Genomic DNA, 14386 nt, shown 5'->3' on the forward strand with positions numbered 1-14386 from the left:
TCCTTTATTATTTTTATTCCTATCCTTTATTTGCTATTTTTTTCCTCATCTGTAGTCTGTGAAACTCTTTTTTGGGTTGAAGTATAATTTTAAGCATGGTAAAATTAACATTTAACATGCAAATGTCGAATTAAGCTTGCTGAATTTTCCTCATTTGTTATTTATCTTAATCTATGAACTACCATCATTCAATGATCATTTAAATGTGCCAAGCACTGTGCTAAGTCCATTACCACACATATTACTTCATTTAACTCTCACCACTCAATAAAATGGGTATAATTATGGCCCCAGTTTACAAATGAAGACACTGGGGTATAGAAAAGGTAGGTAATATGTCTAAGGTCACTCAGGCAGCAGGTGGAGATACTGGGAATGAAACCCAGGACCTGCCTGACAGTGAACTTTTAGTTTTTGGTTTATATAGGAATTATGTGCTGGTATCAAGGAAATCACATCCAACTGGAACATTCCTTTCAAATAAGAAATAATTTTATTTTACTGTATAAATACTATCAACTTCACCAAGCAGTATCATAGATGAATTAAAACATGAAATATCCTGCTTTGACGGCTAGATTTTATAAACCATCTTCAGAGCAGCACCAAAATAATATTAGGTATACCCTAGATTTCCAGGATGTTTTTATACTATCAATAAAATTATACTTGTTTTAGTGAACTTTTAATTCTTCATTTGGAATTACACCAGGATTATATTTGCTGAAATGCTCTCTAGCTATTTAAAATGCAGAGATGAGTCCATTATAAAAGAGCTTTATCCCAAAGCAAAATTGGCCACTTATGGTAGAAAGAAATATAAAAGATGGGCCTGTAACAAGAGTATGAGTCTCCCTGCCCTCCAGCAACAGTATTAGAAAGAGGTGTCAATGTATTCGACTTTTAAAACTGCAAGGCACGTGGACAGATTAGGTACTTTTATGACAAATTCCAGAAAGTACCCAACATCCTTTATTAAACAGTGTTTACACCTACTTTAGCTCTCCCAGAGGAGTGAAAATGGAGATTACTACACTTTCCATAGCAGTCATGTATCAAGAGAAGCAAACCCTAGCTCTCACAGCCCTGTCCAGGGACTATTCCAAATCTCGGCACTTACTCTTCCGACAGCAGCTTCCATCTTGGGTTTCAACCTATCTATCTGTGACAAGCGATTACAATTCTAACCTTGTTCCCATGTTAATATCCTTAGCCTCCCCTTATGGAATCCACATTGAAAGCCAAGCAAATCAACAACGGATACAATCATTCCTGTCATAAATATTTTACTGGATAAACACGTATGTAATAAATATCTACGGGCAGCACAGGAAAATTTGAATCCCATAAATATTTGAAAAGTTTTGGGAGACTTTTTACTATTCTAATGCCTTTGCCAAGGAAATGGCAATAACTATATGTTGCCAAGCTCTACCTCCTACACAAGCAAATACTTTGAATCAGAGTGATCTGAAGTGCAAATTTAGGACCATTATTCAAATAAAGCATTTTTAAGCTCCTAAAGATTTTCATGTTGAACTTGATTCAATTTGATGATTCCATGTTACCTGGCTCAGTAAGTGTCTGTCCTTGTCTGATTAAAGTCTCTCTCCTACTCTATGGGGCATCTCCATACAATGCAAATGTTTGACTTCTTAGATTTCAAGTTCAGATTCAGTATGTTCAGCTATTCTCTGGGCCCTTCTGTACTGCCATTGTGTATTTATTCATTCATCCCTTGCCCAATCTCACAGGAGAAAAGGTTCTGCCCTCCCCCATTGTCCACCCTGGTCCCAAAGAGAATCAAATTAGCAAAGGTGAGGACTCCCCAAACCTTGGCCTGACCAAGGCTGTGAAAACACTCCTGCCAGACCTTCTAACATTCAATAATGCCAAGGAAAGAGGAATCATGTTTTGGAGGTTTTGTTGGAAAAGTTAGAGAGAAATGTGGGAAGCAGAGTGAGGGAAACTAAAGACTGAGATAAGTGAAACTGGAGAAAGAATGAGGCGACAGATGACAAGAACAAAGAATTAGGTAGCATGAACTAGACAGGGAAATGGACTCAGAGTAGACTCAAGCACTGCACAAATGACACAGCATCTTTTCAAAGGGCCTCCTGGGGTTTCAAGAATAGTATCCCAGATGTGATGGATTCTTTTTTTTTTTCTCTGAAGACAGTCTCACTGTTGCCCAGCCTGGAGTGGGCAGTGGTACGATCTTGACTCACTGCAACCTCCACCTCCTGGTTTCAAGCAATTCTTGTGCCTCAGCCTCCTGAGTAGCTGGGACAACAGGCATGTGCCACCATGCCTGGCTAATTTTTTGTATTTTAGTAGAGACAGGGTTTCACCATGTTGCCTGGGCTGGTCTTGAACTCCTGAGCTCAGGCAATGTAGCCACCTTGGCCTCCCAACGTGCTGGGATTACAGGCGGGAGCTACCATGCCTGGCTGCAGATGTGATAGATTTCTAAGAGCTCAGAAACTACTCTGAGTTAAGGCCTTCAGTCTCCTTGTAGATATCATGAAACAAATGGCCACTTGATGAAGTAAATATTAGAGTAAAAGATCTGAAGGAGACCTGAGGCATCGGCACCTCCATTGTACCTTGGAATCAACTATGTCCAACACACTTTCACAGAAAGGAAGTGGACCCAGCGTGATTATCTCTTCACTGAACTGTAATGGTCACCTTTGTCTTCTAGGGGTTTGCAAAATCCTCTTGGATCTCCCACATCTTTTGAGAAATCTAACTTCCCTGCTTCAACTCTAATTTCCAAGATGCTGTTTCTCAGACCCACTTAAAATATGAGCATCACCGTGAATCCGGGAGGCAGAGCTTGCAGTGAGCCGAGATCGTGCCACTGCACTCCAGCCTGGGCGACAGAGCGAGACTCCGTCCCCCCAAAAAAAAAAAAAAAAAAAGAGCATCAAATATTCATCCTTTGCCAGACTTGATTCCCTTTACCTGGCTTCTGGCACTTACAAAGTAACTAGAGAAGAGGTTTATTATCATATCAACCAAATTTCTGAAACATCTTGGATGAAATCACATGCTCAGCAGAACATGTACTGCCATAAAAAATATCAATCCTCAACTATCTTGTACCAGTTTTATGTTTACTTGTTTCTAACCAAGGTAGCACAAGATATCTATGTGAATTTTATATTTCCTATGTATTTAAATTTTAAAATTGCCTTCATAATGCCAATGTTATTGGATAATCCACCCTGCATGATAATTTTTGGTGTTCAGGCTTAAAAGTTTTTTTTCTGGGATATTTTATTTTGTTTGTTCTGAGACAGGGTCTCACTCTGTCATCCAGACTGGAGTGCAGTGGCATGATCAGGGCTCACTGAAGCTCGACCTCAACCTCCTGGACTCCAGCCACCCACCTGCCTTAGCGCCTCCTGTCCCCTGCCCCAAATAGTTGGACTACTGGTGCAAGCCACCTCTCCTAGCTAATTGTTTTGAATTTTTAGTAGAGACAATGTCTCTACTACTATAAAAATGTTGCCAAGGCTGGTCTGGAACTCCTGAGCTCAAGTGATCCTCTTGCCTCAGCCTCCCAAAGTGCTGGGATTACAGGCATGTGCCATTGCACCGAGCTGTGTATCTCATTAAGTCAACATCTACTATCTACACTGTAGAATAAGTCACTTCTGAGTATTTATGTCTTTACTGACTTCATATTCTTTTTCTAAGCTCTTCACTTGGGGAGTACTTTCTTTCCTTCCTGTTTTGGACATTCTCATTCCCACAATAAGATGGACCAATTATAAACCCAGAAAATCAATCCCTGGGTCCTGTTCTTTTGGGTTAGTCTGTTTGATATCTTTCCATGGCATGTAGATAAATGTGTCTAAATTCATACACAAAGCATACCTTGGAGATACCATGGGTTCAGTTCCAGATCATGGCAATAAAAAAGCAGGTATTCCAGTAAAGTGAGTCATGCAAATTCTTTGGTTTTCCAGTGCATATAAAATTTATGTTTACACTATACTATAGTCTATTAAGTGTGCAATAGCATTATGTTTAAAAAAATTACATACCTTAATTTCAAAATACTTTATTGCTAAAAAATGCTATTAATGATTATCTGAGCCTTCAGTGAGTTGTAATCTTTTTTTGCTGATGGAGGGTCTTGCCTTGATGTTGATGCCTGCTGATTGATCAGGGTGGTGGTTGCTGAAGGTTGGGTAGCTGTGGCAACCTCTTAAAATAAGACAACAATGAAGTTTGCCACATCACAGGGCTCTTCCTTTAACGAAAGATTTCTCTGCAGCGTGTTGCTGTTTGATAGCATTTTACCCTCAGTAGAACTTTTTTTTAAAAAATTGGAGTCAATCCTCTCAGACTCTGCCACTGCTTTATTAACTAAGTTGATGTAATAATCGAAACCCTTTGTTGTCATTTCAACAAAGTTCACAACACCTTTACCAGTAGATTCCATCTCAAGAAACCATTTTCTTTGTTCATCCATAAGAAGCAACTCCTCGTCTGTTCAAGTTTTATCATGAGATTATGGCAATTTAGTCACATCTTCAGGCTCCACTTCCAATTCTACTTCTCTTGCTATTTCCACCACAAAAGAACTCCTGCAGTTCCTTCCTCCGCTGAAGTCTCAAACCCCTCAAAGTCATCCATGAAGGTTGGAGTCAACCTCTTCTAAAATCTTGTTAATGTCAAATTTTAACCTTCTCCCATGAATCATAAATGTTCTTAATGGCATCTAGAAGGGTGAATCTTTTCCAGAAGATTTTCCAAGTCTTTCCAAATGGATTTTCCAAATCCATTAGAGCCACCACTATCTACGGCAGGTATAGCCTTACAAAATACATTTCTTAAACAGTAAGACTTAAAAGTCAAAATGACTCCTTGATCCATGAACTACAGAACGGATGTTGTGTTAGCAGGCATGAGAACAACATTCATTTCCTTGTACATTTCCATTAGAACTCTTGGGTGACCAGGTGCATTGTCAATGAGGAGTAATATGTTGAAAGAAATTTTTTTCCCCCTAAGCAGTAGGTCTCAATAGTGGGCTTAAAATATTCAATAAACCACAGCACAACAGATGTGCTGTCATTCAGGCTTTGTTGTTCAATTTATAGAGCACAGGCAGAGTATATTTAGCATCATTCTGAAAGGTTCTAGCATTTTTCAGAATAGTCAAACGAGCACTGGCTTCAACTTAAAGTCATCAGCTGCATTAGCCCCTCACAAGAGAGTCAGCCAGTCCTTTGAAGCTTTGAAACTAGGAATTGATGTCTCCTCTCTAGCTAGGAAAGTCTTAAATGACATCTTCTTCTAATAGAATACTGTTTTGTCTACACTGAAAATCTGTCATTTTGTGCAGCCACCTTCATCTATGATCTTAATAATTAAATCCTCTGGAAAACTTGCTGCAGCTTTTATATTTGCATTTGCTGCTTACCCTTGTACTTTCATGTTATGGTGACGGTTTATGTCTTTAAATCTCATGAACCAACCTCTGCTAGCTTCAAACTATCTTCTCCAGCGTTCTCCCTTCTCTCAGCCTTTACTGAATTGAGGACTTGCTCTGGATTGGACTCTGGCTTAAGGGAATGTTGTGGTTGGTTTGATTTTCTATCCAGACCACTCACACTTTCTCCATATCAGCAATAAGGCTGTTTCACTTTCTTAAAATCCGTGTGTTCTCTGGAGTGGCACTTTTAATTTCCTTTAAGAAATTTTCCTTTGCATTCACAACTTGGATAAATGTTTAGCATGAGGGATCTAGCTTTTGGCCTATCTCAGCTTTTGACATGCCTTCCACACTATGCTTAATCATTTCTAGCTTTTGATTTAAAGTGAGAGATGTGTGACTCTTCCTTTCATATGAAAGGAAGAGGCCATTGTAAAGTTATTTATTGTCCTAATTTCAATATTGCTTTATCTTGGAAAAGGTCTGAGGAAAGGAACAGAGATGGGGAATGGCTAGTCAGTGGAGCAGTCAGAACACACATGACATTTATTAATTGTTTGTCCTCTTATGTGGGTATGGTTTGTGGCACCCCCAAACAATTACAATAGTAACATCAAAGATCATTGATCACAGGTCATCATAGCAGATATAATAATAATTAATACTAATAAAGCAGCCGGGCGCGGTGGCTCAAGCCTGTAATCCCAGCACTTTGGGAGGCCAAGACGGGCGGATCACGAGGTCAGGAGACCAAGACTATCCTGGCTAACCCGGTGAAACCCTGTCTCTACTAAAAAATACAAAAAACTAGCCGGGCGAGGTGGCGGGCGCCTGTAGTCCCAGCTACTCAGGAGGCTGAGGCAGGAGAATGGCGTGAACCCGGGAGGCGGAGCTTGCAGTGAGCTGAGATCCGGCCACCGCACTCCAGCCTGGTCGACAGAGCGAGACTCCGTCTCAAAAAAAAAAAAAAAAAAAAACTAATAAAGCTTGAAATACTGTTAGAATTACCAAAATGTGACACAGAGGCAGAAAGTGAGCAACTGCTGTTGGAAAAATGACACTGACAGACTTGCTCCAAGCAGAGTGGCCACAAACCTTAAATTTGTACAAAATGAAGTACCTGCAAAGTGCAATAAAATGACGCGCAATGAAAGGAGGGATGTCTGGACCACATTTGGCTCTCTCAATCACTTCTCACTGTATTTTCTGGCTTCCTTCATCCTTCCCATTAGGAACCTATGTTCTATCATCTGTGACCACTTTCCTAAATTGCAATACCTTTCCAGAGTGGTGAATTGGTGGAATGAACTCCAGACCAGTTGGTAAATGACTAACCATGCATTTGAAGGAGGGTGAAGTAGACCATCATTCAAGAAGCCATTTTTTTGTTCCATATTTAGTGTGGGATATTTTTGGCACAGAGAAAGTTTTCTGTTCTTGGAATCAACAATTTTCAAACATTTACTGTTTGGTTTTGCATTTACCTTTTCCTTAAGGCACCGGCTATACCTTTCAAATCTTGAACTATAAAAAAGTTCACTTTCTAGCAGTTAGTATATAAAAATACTCATTTGGTAAATAACTTTCAGATGAAATGTTTGATTTTCTTATTTTATAGATACATGGCATAGAGTTTTTATCACACTATCTTTATAAACCAGATTTTTTTTGAGAAATACTCACTGACTTTTAGAATATATATTTTATAACACGTATAGCAAGACTAAAAAAAGACATTTAAACATTTTGGGACAAGTGTCACTTTCCTCTCCAGGGCAGAGTAAGCTTAGAATAAAGTGACTATTCAGGATCTAATTCTCTAAAGGATCTATACTTCCTGACATTAGTGTATCAACTTAAATTTTTTTTTTTTTTTTGAGATGAGTCTCGCCCTATTGCCCAGGCTGGAGTGCAGTGGTGTAGTCTCGGCTCACTGCAACCTCTGCCTCCTGGGCTCAAGCGATTCTCCTGCCTCAGCCTCCCAAGTAGCTGGGACTACAGGCATGTGCCACCATGCTAGGCTAATTTTTGTATTTTTAGCAGAGACAGGGTTTCACCATGTTGGCCAGGCTGGTCTCAAACTCCTGACCTCAGGTGATCCACCCGCCTTGACCTCCCAAAGTGCTGGGATTACAGGTGTGAGACATCGCACTCAGTCTCAACTTAATTTTTATTAAACATGAATAATACAATGAGTATTGGTATTTTGTGCTGGGTAACTTTTTATTGTGAGGGCTATTCTGTGTTCTGTAGGATGTTTTGAAGCATGTCTGACCTCACTAGATGCTACTCGCACCCACTGCAGACAATGCCAATGTTCCCTGAAGGGCAGAAGTTATATAAAAGAACCAAATATTTGAATTTAACTAATCAAACAAACAAATAAGGATAGGCCTAGTTTAATGCAGATACAATCTATCAAAAATATAGAGATTTCATTCTTTCTTCATTCACATACAAAAATTAGGGACAAATCCAGTAGACACAAACTCTTAGATTCTCCCATTAAACAGAAAACTTTGATACATTCACTTATTCTAAAAAACCATAGTATTGGCTCTGAATTGCTACCATGCAGGTTTTGTCATGTCACCAGATTATATAGTTCATATTATACATATTAGAGGATCTGTACTACCTGTATTAAAACTATTTTATAGTGCTGAAGACAAGGACACAAAAAGCTAAATAAGTTGAGGAAAGGGTGAAGATTTTTCTGAAACTTTTATATCTGCAGCAAGACAGGGTCACAGGGCTAAAGGATTAATTACATAAGAGGGTGAGATATGGGTTAGTAACTGTGGCTCACGTTTACTTAATGGGTATATTTTGTTAAGGATGAATGAAGCTGCCACTAAATTAACACTATTCAGTTACATGAACACTAATGAAAGAGAGAGAAAAGGAAAAGACAGAAAGAGAGAGAGAAAGAGAGAGAGAGAGAGAGATAATAGGTATACTTTACCATCCCCAGGAATGATGCGGAGGGTAACTGTGTTTCCTGCTTCCTTGATTAGGTTCACAATGTCTGAATGGGATTTGTTGGTGATGGAACATCCATTTACTGCCAAGATCCGGTCTCCTACTTTCAGCTTGCCACAGCGGTCAGCAGGGCTCCCCTCAATAATCCGACCTATTTTGTGAGGCATAGCCACACATGCATTGCCTGCTTTGATATTGAGTTTTAATTTTTTTAAAGTTACGTTGGAGTATAGCAAAGGGAAGAGAAAAAGGGTTGAAAAGGGAAAGAGAAGGTTAAGTGTTAATTAATTAAAGCATTAAGCAAATGTTATTAAAGGAGAGCTCTGCACCGATGGTCAAAACATTGGCAATACTCAGGGTGTCTGTAGGAGGAGCTACTGCCCTGAAACTAGAATCGATTGCTGCCATCCTTTCCAGATTCAAAATCAGGGGAAACCCCAGGTTTCCTCCTTAAACCAATTACAAAATTTGGGATAGCTGGCAACTTCAAAGATTTTTAAGAGCCCCAAAATAACTCGCTGTTGGCTTATTTTGGGACTGCAAATGTGAAACCCAAGGTTTCTTTTACTCATGGATGCTTTTACTCATTCTGTGTTCATGTCACTTCATTTTTGCCAGCTGTTGTTTAAGCTTCTGCCAATGTTTTGTTCCTTCTCCGTTTAGAAAAATAATCACTGGGCATCTGGTGAGGCATAAGTCTGCTAGCACCAAAAATTCAATCTGAAAACACCTAATGAACAAACACTCAGATTTTCTGCCTTCTCCCCGGAATGATGAAAGCTTTAGAAAATGGGCATAATTATAAGAGATGAGCCAAGAAAGCACCCAACTTGAAGCTTATTTTTCCTTTTAGGACCTTTCCTCAAGCAGCTAGTCTTATGTGCTTTCAGAGTGTGGCCCGACTGGTTCATTAGCTCTGAAATCATCCTCCTGCCTCAAAAAAATCCCCTCAAAGGACTATGAAAATCTAGTACCTATTTAGGCTGAGGACATTGATCCAAAGCTAGGTTCAAATCTTTCCTCACCCTTTTTCCTTTAATCATCTCCTTTCTCATCATCAGTTACTGCACATCCACAATATCAAAGACCGGGAAAAGTGCATTTGGAGAGAAAGGTTTATCGTGCACTTTGAGGCACTGCATGTCATTGCTAACTTCTAAAGAGAGGTGGCTGGCTTTGAGGCCTGATACAGATTTCTAGTTAATCTAGTTAATCATCTATTGAGTTTCAAAGTTCTTATGCATATTCACCTACTTTGAGAATTTGTCTTTCTGGGGACTATGAAGGTAGTTATGCAGTTGAGTTACCTTTTGGAAAGGGTGACAAAATTAACATGAGGGACATTACAACTAACTGAGTAGGCTCTTCTGTCATAATTTGGACCTTAAGGGTAACGTGTGTGGGAAAATGCGCTTTAATTCCTTTGAATTTCAGCAGATTTGCCTGAGCTTGTATCACAGGATGGAACATCAAGGTAAGATAATTTTTAAAAGTTAACAGTCTATTAGAATACAACAGGTAGGCGTGCTGGAATGCTCCCATACTCAAATTCAAGGTCTTGACTAAGTTTAGTTGATCTCCAAGGACAATTGGTATCACAAAGGTATCGAACAGCAGGTCTGAGGAAAGCTCAGCAAAGCTCAGAAGGTCTCATGCAAGGTATTAGGGAAAGTTTCATTTGTTCATTGTAAGAGCCAAAGGAAAACAATCAAAGACCAAATTGTGAGTATGAATATAATATTCATTATATAACACATAACCTGCCACTTGACATATATGCTATTTCTTTCTAGAAGGTGAAACTGACAATTCTGAAATAGTTAGGAACATCACAGGATGCATGGAGACAGTCAAATTGTAAATCTGAAGAAAATAATTTGGGATTTCTTTCTCCCCTCTTCCTTCTCTTTATTTTTATATTAAGCAGGAAAGTCTCTGAAATAAATTTTAAAACAAAACCAAAAAACCTTGCTTTGATTTCAGGTCATCCATCCATGACATGCTATGATGACTTTATTAATGTAGCTCAAAAAGCACTGTTAGTAATGGGCGTTTGTTACTGCAGCCACACATGCATAGACCTGGCTGAGTCACTGTCCCCTGTTAAACATAAAACTTATGGGGAGACAGCTCTAGCAGGAAGCAACACACCAAGACTAAATGGAGGCCAAGTGAGTTCTACTGGATGAGAATGCTAAAGGGGTGTAGCACCTTGCTGATCCTAGCCAGTTTCCACGTGGGTAAGTCATTCATGGATAGAGCTGAAGTACATGAAAAGCCTGCACAGCCTGCACAGCCCTTCTCCTTCTCCCATTGTATTCCATAGTAAGTAACAAATGTGCTCGGGAGATAACAAATGACTTTTTACTCAATCAGGAAGGTGGATCATTTTTGGAGTGTACATCTATAATCAATCCATCGCAATGGGAAACATTCATATATCACTAGTTTCTGCAATCATCTGGGTTTCTATTGGTCTTTGCTAGTGTACCCAGCAGAGACTGAACCTTCTGAGAAAGTGACAATTGTGTTTCTACATACTTTGCTGAAACCCTCAATGTCTGGATGAGACAGGAAAATCAAATGACTCTTAACTCAGATTTTAACCAGACTTTAAATCAAGCAACAGTAAAAATATTATTTAAAATTTTAAAAAAATTCCTATGGGAATACAGTAGAGAAAGAACACAGATGAGGTGGACTAGCATCTCCTGTAGTATTTTTATTCCTTACACCTCTATTTTTCCTAGAGCATTTCTACAGCCGTATGCTCCTTGTAAAAACTCTTAAGATATTCTTAAGACCATTCTGAGGCCCTTGCGATTAGTGCTATCCTATTCAATACCTTTCAAAAGCTTTGCTTTGGCAAAAACTGTAGACTCTGTATGCTGTCCAGGGGTTGCTATTCAAATTTCTTTTTCTTTTTCTTTTCTTTTTTTTTTTTTTTTTTCAGATGGAGTCTCGCTGTGTCACCCAGGCTGGAATACGGTGGCACGATCTGGGCTCACTACAAGGTCCACCTCCCAGGTTCAAGCGATTCTCTTGTCTCAGCTTCCCAGGTACCTGGGATTACAGGCATGCACCACCACGCACAGCTAATTTTTGTACTTTTAGTAGAGATGGGGTTTCACCATGTTGGCCAGGTTGGTCTCAAACTCCTGACCTCAAGTGATCCACCCGCCTCGGCCTCCCAAAGTGCGGGGATTACAGGCGTGAGCCACCGCGCCCGGCTGCTATTCAAATTTCACGCAAATCTGATGTATGCTTTAAGTTGTCTGTGCGTGATCACATTCTCAGGGTGGAAGTTGAAAGGGCCAAACAAATATTCCCAACCTTCAAAAGGGAAAAGGCTACCAAGTCAATTCCATCCCCAATTAAGTCTTTAATTACCCAGAGCAAGAAGCCATAAAGCATTTCTGCTCATGAGGTCTGGCTGAGCTTTCACTCACAAGAGAACAAAAACTCTCAGGCATGGTAGGAAATCCTGGGCGATTTCACATTCAGCACTCACCAAAGGTCGTGCCTGCTTCGGGCCTGCTCACCGAGGACACGATGACGAAGCCGAAGCCCTCGTTCTCCCCACGCCGGATCTCCACGTCGTAGGGCTGCACCACAGTGCTGACCACGCCGCTGCCCCCGCCGCCACCGCTGCCAATGCCGCTGGTGCTGCCGCTGCCCGAGCTCACCGTGTTCAGCGAATTCTGGCTGCCCTGCGGGGTGCGCTTCTCTTCTGTCAGCGAGGCTGGCTGGTTGCTACTGTGATGAGAGGAGGCTGGCGAGGGCACCTCGTTCTCGGTTTTGGGTACTGTAACAGAGATGCACGCGTACATCACCGTGTCCGGCAGCCCCTCCATCCTGCTGCCCACCCCTTCTTCCCGCAACTCCCGTAAGAAATCAAAACATGAACCGAGGGGAGGAGACAGCACCTGGTTTCACAAAACCTGGATATACAGATTGAAAGCAGCTTCTCTTGACAAATATTAGCCATTCAGTATCTACGAACATTGATCCTACTTAACACCAAATAGGACTCCCAAATAGTGTTTGTTACTTTATAGCATGCTATATGTCGACATCCACACTCAGAATCAAGTTTGCAGCAAGATCAACCTGCTGTGAAATATTTCCCCATTGCACAAAGGGAAGGGCCTAAGGGTAGGTGAGGGCTACATCCGCGAAGACCACCATCTTGGCTTCATAGATACAACCTTGGATGCACGTTCATATTGTCATTACTTTCCAACCACATTTCCACTCAGCTTTTTCCATCTGGCAACAAACAGTAAGGTGACGGTAACATTGAGGCTACCTGCCCTATGTGGGGTTCACGACAACACCTGTGAGACACACATGCTTCTTTTCTTAGCTTCCACGTGTCAACATCTACTCTGATCACAGAACCGGATACACGGGCCTCCTTCTGAATTTAGTCACCATGCTAGTGTTACTAAAGTGCTCCTAAACAGCCAACAGTGGAACCAACTATGCCAAAAACAAAATATGTGTTGTGTCCAAGTTTTGGATCAGACTGTATTTATTTTCAAAAGCTTCTCTTTTCATAGATGGTTTTAATTGTGGAAAAATAAGCATAACAAAATTTTAAACCATTTTTAAGCATATAGTTGAGTGGTATTAACTGCATTCACATTTTTGTGCAACCATCATCATCATCCATCTCCAGAATTTTGTTTTTCCCAAATTGAAACTCTGTACTCATTAAAAACTAATTCCCCTCCCCATTTCCTCCACCCCCCACCAACCATCATTCTGCTTTCTGTCTCTATAAATGTGACTACCCTAGGTACCTCATATAAAGGGAATCACTATTTCTCCTTTTGTGACTAGTTCGCTTTGCATAATGTCTCTTCACAGTTTTGACACGTCTTTTACACAGAGCTAAAAATCCAAAATATTTAATATTTTAAAAAATAAACCTGAAACAAAAAAATCACATTTCCTTACTATTTCTATTTGGGCCAGGGAAGCCAGATAGTTTTCATCTCATCTCAAAAACCAGTTCTAGCTGACTGCTTTTAGCTGCATGAAATACTATGTTAAGAAGGATTGTGAGGCCACAAACAAGCTCTAGGGACATAACCTACAGTAGATGAACACTGTCTTCCCTGGATGCAGGAGGCAGGACTCTCACACTGGAATTTAACACCTTAATTCTATAATTAATCATATACCATTTAAAATAGGTTATACTTTATTTTTTTTTTTATTTTATTTTTTATTTATTTTTGAGACGGAGTCTCGCTCTGTCGCCCAGGCTGGAGTGCAGTGGCCATTTCTCAGCTCACTGCAAGCTCCGCCTCCCGGGTTCACGCCATTCTCCTGCCTTAGCCTCCGGAGTAGCTGGGACTATAGGCGCCCGCCACCTCGCCCGGCTAGTTTTTTGTACTTTTTAGTAGAGACGGGGTTTCACCGTGTTAGCCAGGATGGTCTCGATCTCCCGACCTCGTGATCCGCCCGTCTCGGCCTCCCAAAGTGCTGGGATTACAGGCTTGAGCCACCGCGCCCGGCCTAAAATAGGCTATACTTTAAAAAAAAAAAAAAACAAAAAAAAAACAAGGTACCAATTAATTTGATCTGACAGGTATCTGTTTCACTAATATTAATGCCATGAGAATTCATAATATTTCAGGTCATATTTCTCCAGTAATTCAACTGATAGAAGACAATCACCTCTGCTGTATTCTGGGTTCTGTCTGAAAGGTTTCAAGGTGGGAGCTGCATCCAAAGGTGAACAATCAAGGTGTGTTCAACGTGAGCTTTCAGGAAGCTGGTAGGTCAAGGGAAAGGACAGACACTCACACAATTCACTGTCTCAAAATGGCAGATTCTGATGTGGAAGTAAACCATGAGTCACTAGAATGGCAAGGAGGGAATGCTAAAATCTGAAGGTAGTCGGAGGAAGGAGGAATTTCCGAGGGAAGAAGGTTATATTTG

General features: G+C 40.5%; 1 protein-coding gene across 19 annotated transcripts in view; it reads right to left on the reverse strand.

The window, feature by feature from the left end:
* The window catches only part of MAGI1 (membrane associated guanylate kinase, WW and PDZ domain containing 1), a 677305-nt gene that overhangs the window by 14289 nt on the left and 648630 nt on the right, over window positions 1–14386 (reverse strand). For 9 of the 19 annotated variants that reach the window (XM_030923822.1, XM_030923639.1, XM_030923779.1 and 6 more), the window contains 2 exons: window positions 11946–12239; window positions 8418–8621 (listed from right to left, as the gene is read on the reverse strand). In XM_030923822.1, coding sequence (XP_030779682.1) covers window positions 8418–8621; window positions 11946–12239 — 498 coding nt within the window. The remainder of the gene's footprint in view (window positions 1–8417; window positions 8622–11945; window positions 12240–14386) is intronic. The other 10 variants (XM_030923713.1, XM_030923686.1, XM_030924237.1 and 7 more) reach the window with 3 other exon arrangements.

The sequence above is a fragment of the Rhinopithecus roxellana genome, chromosome 1 (assembly GCF_007565055.1).
Source record: "Rhinopithecus roxellana isolate Shanxi Qingling chromosome 1, ASM756505v1, whole genome shotgun sequence".
NCBI classification, from domain to species: Eukaryota; Metazoa; Chordata; class Mammalia; order Primates; family Cercopithecidae; genus Rhinopithecus; species Rhinopithecus roxellana.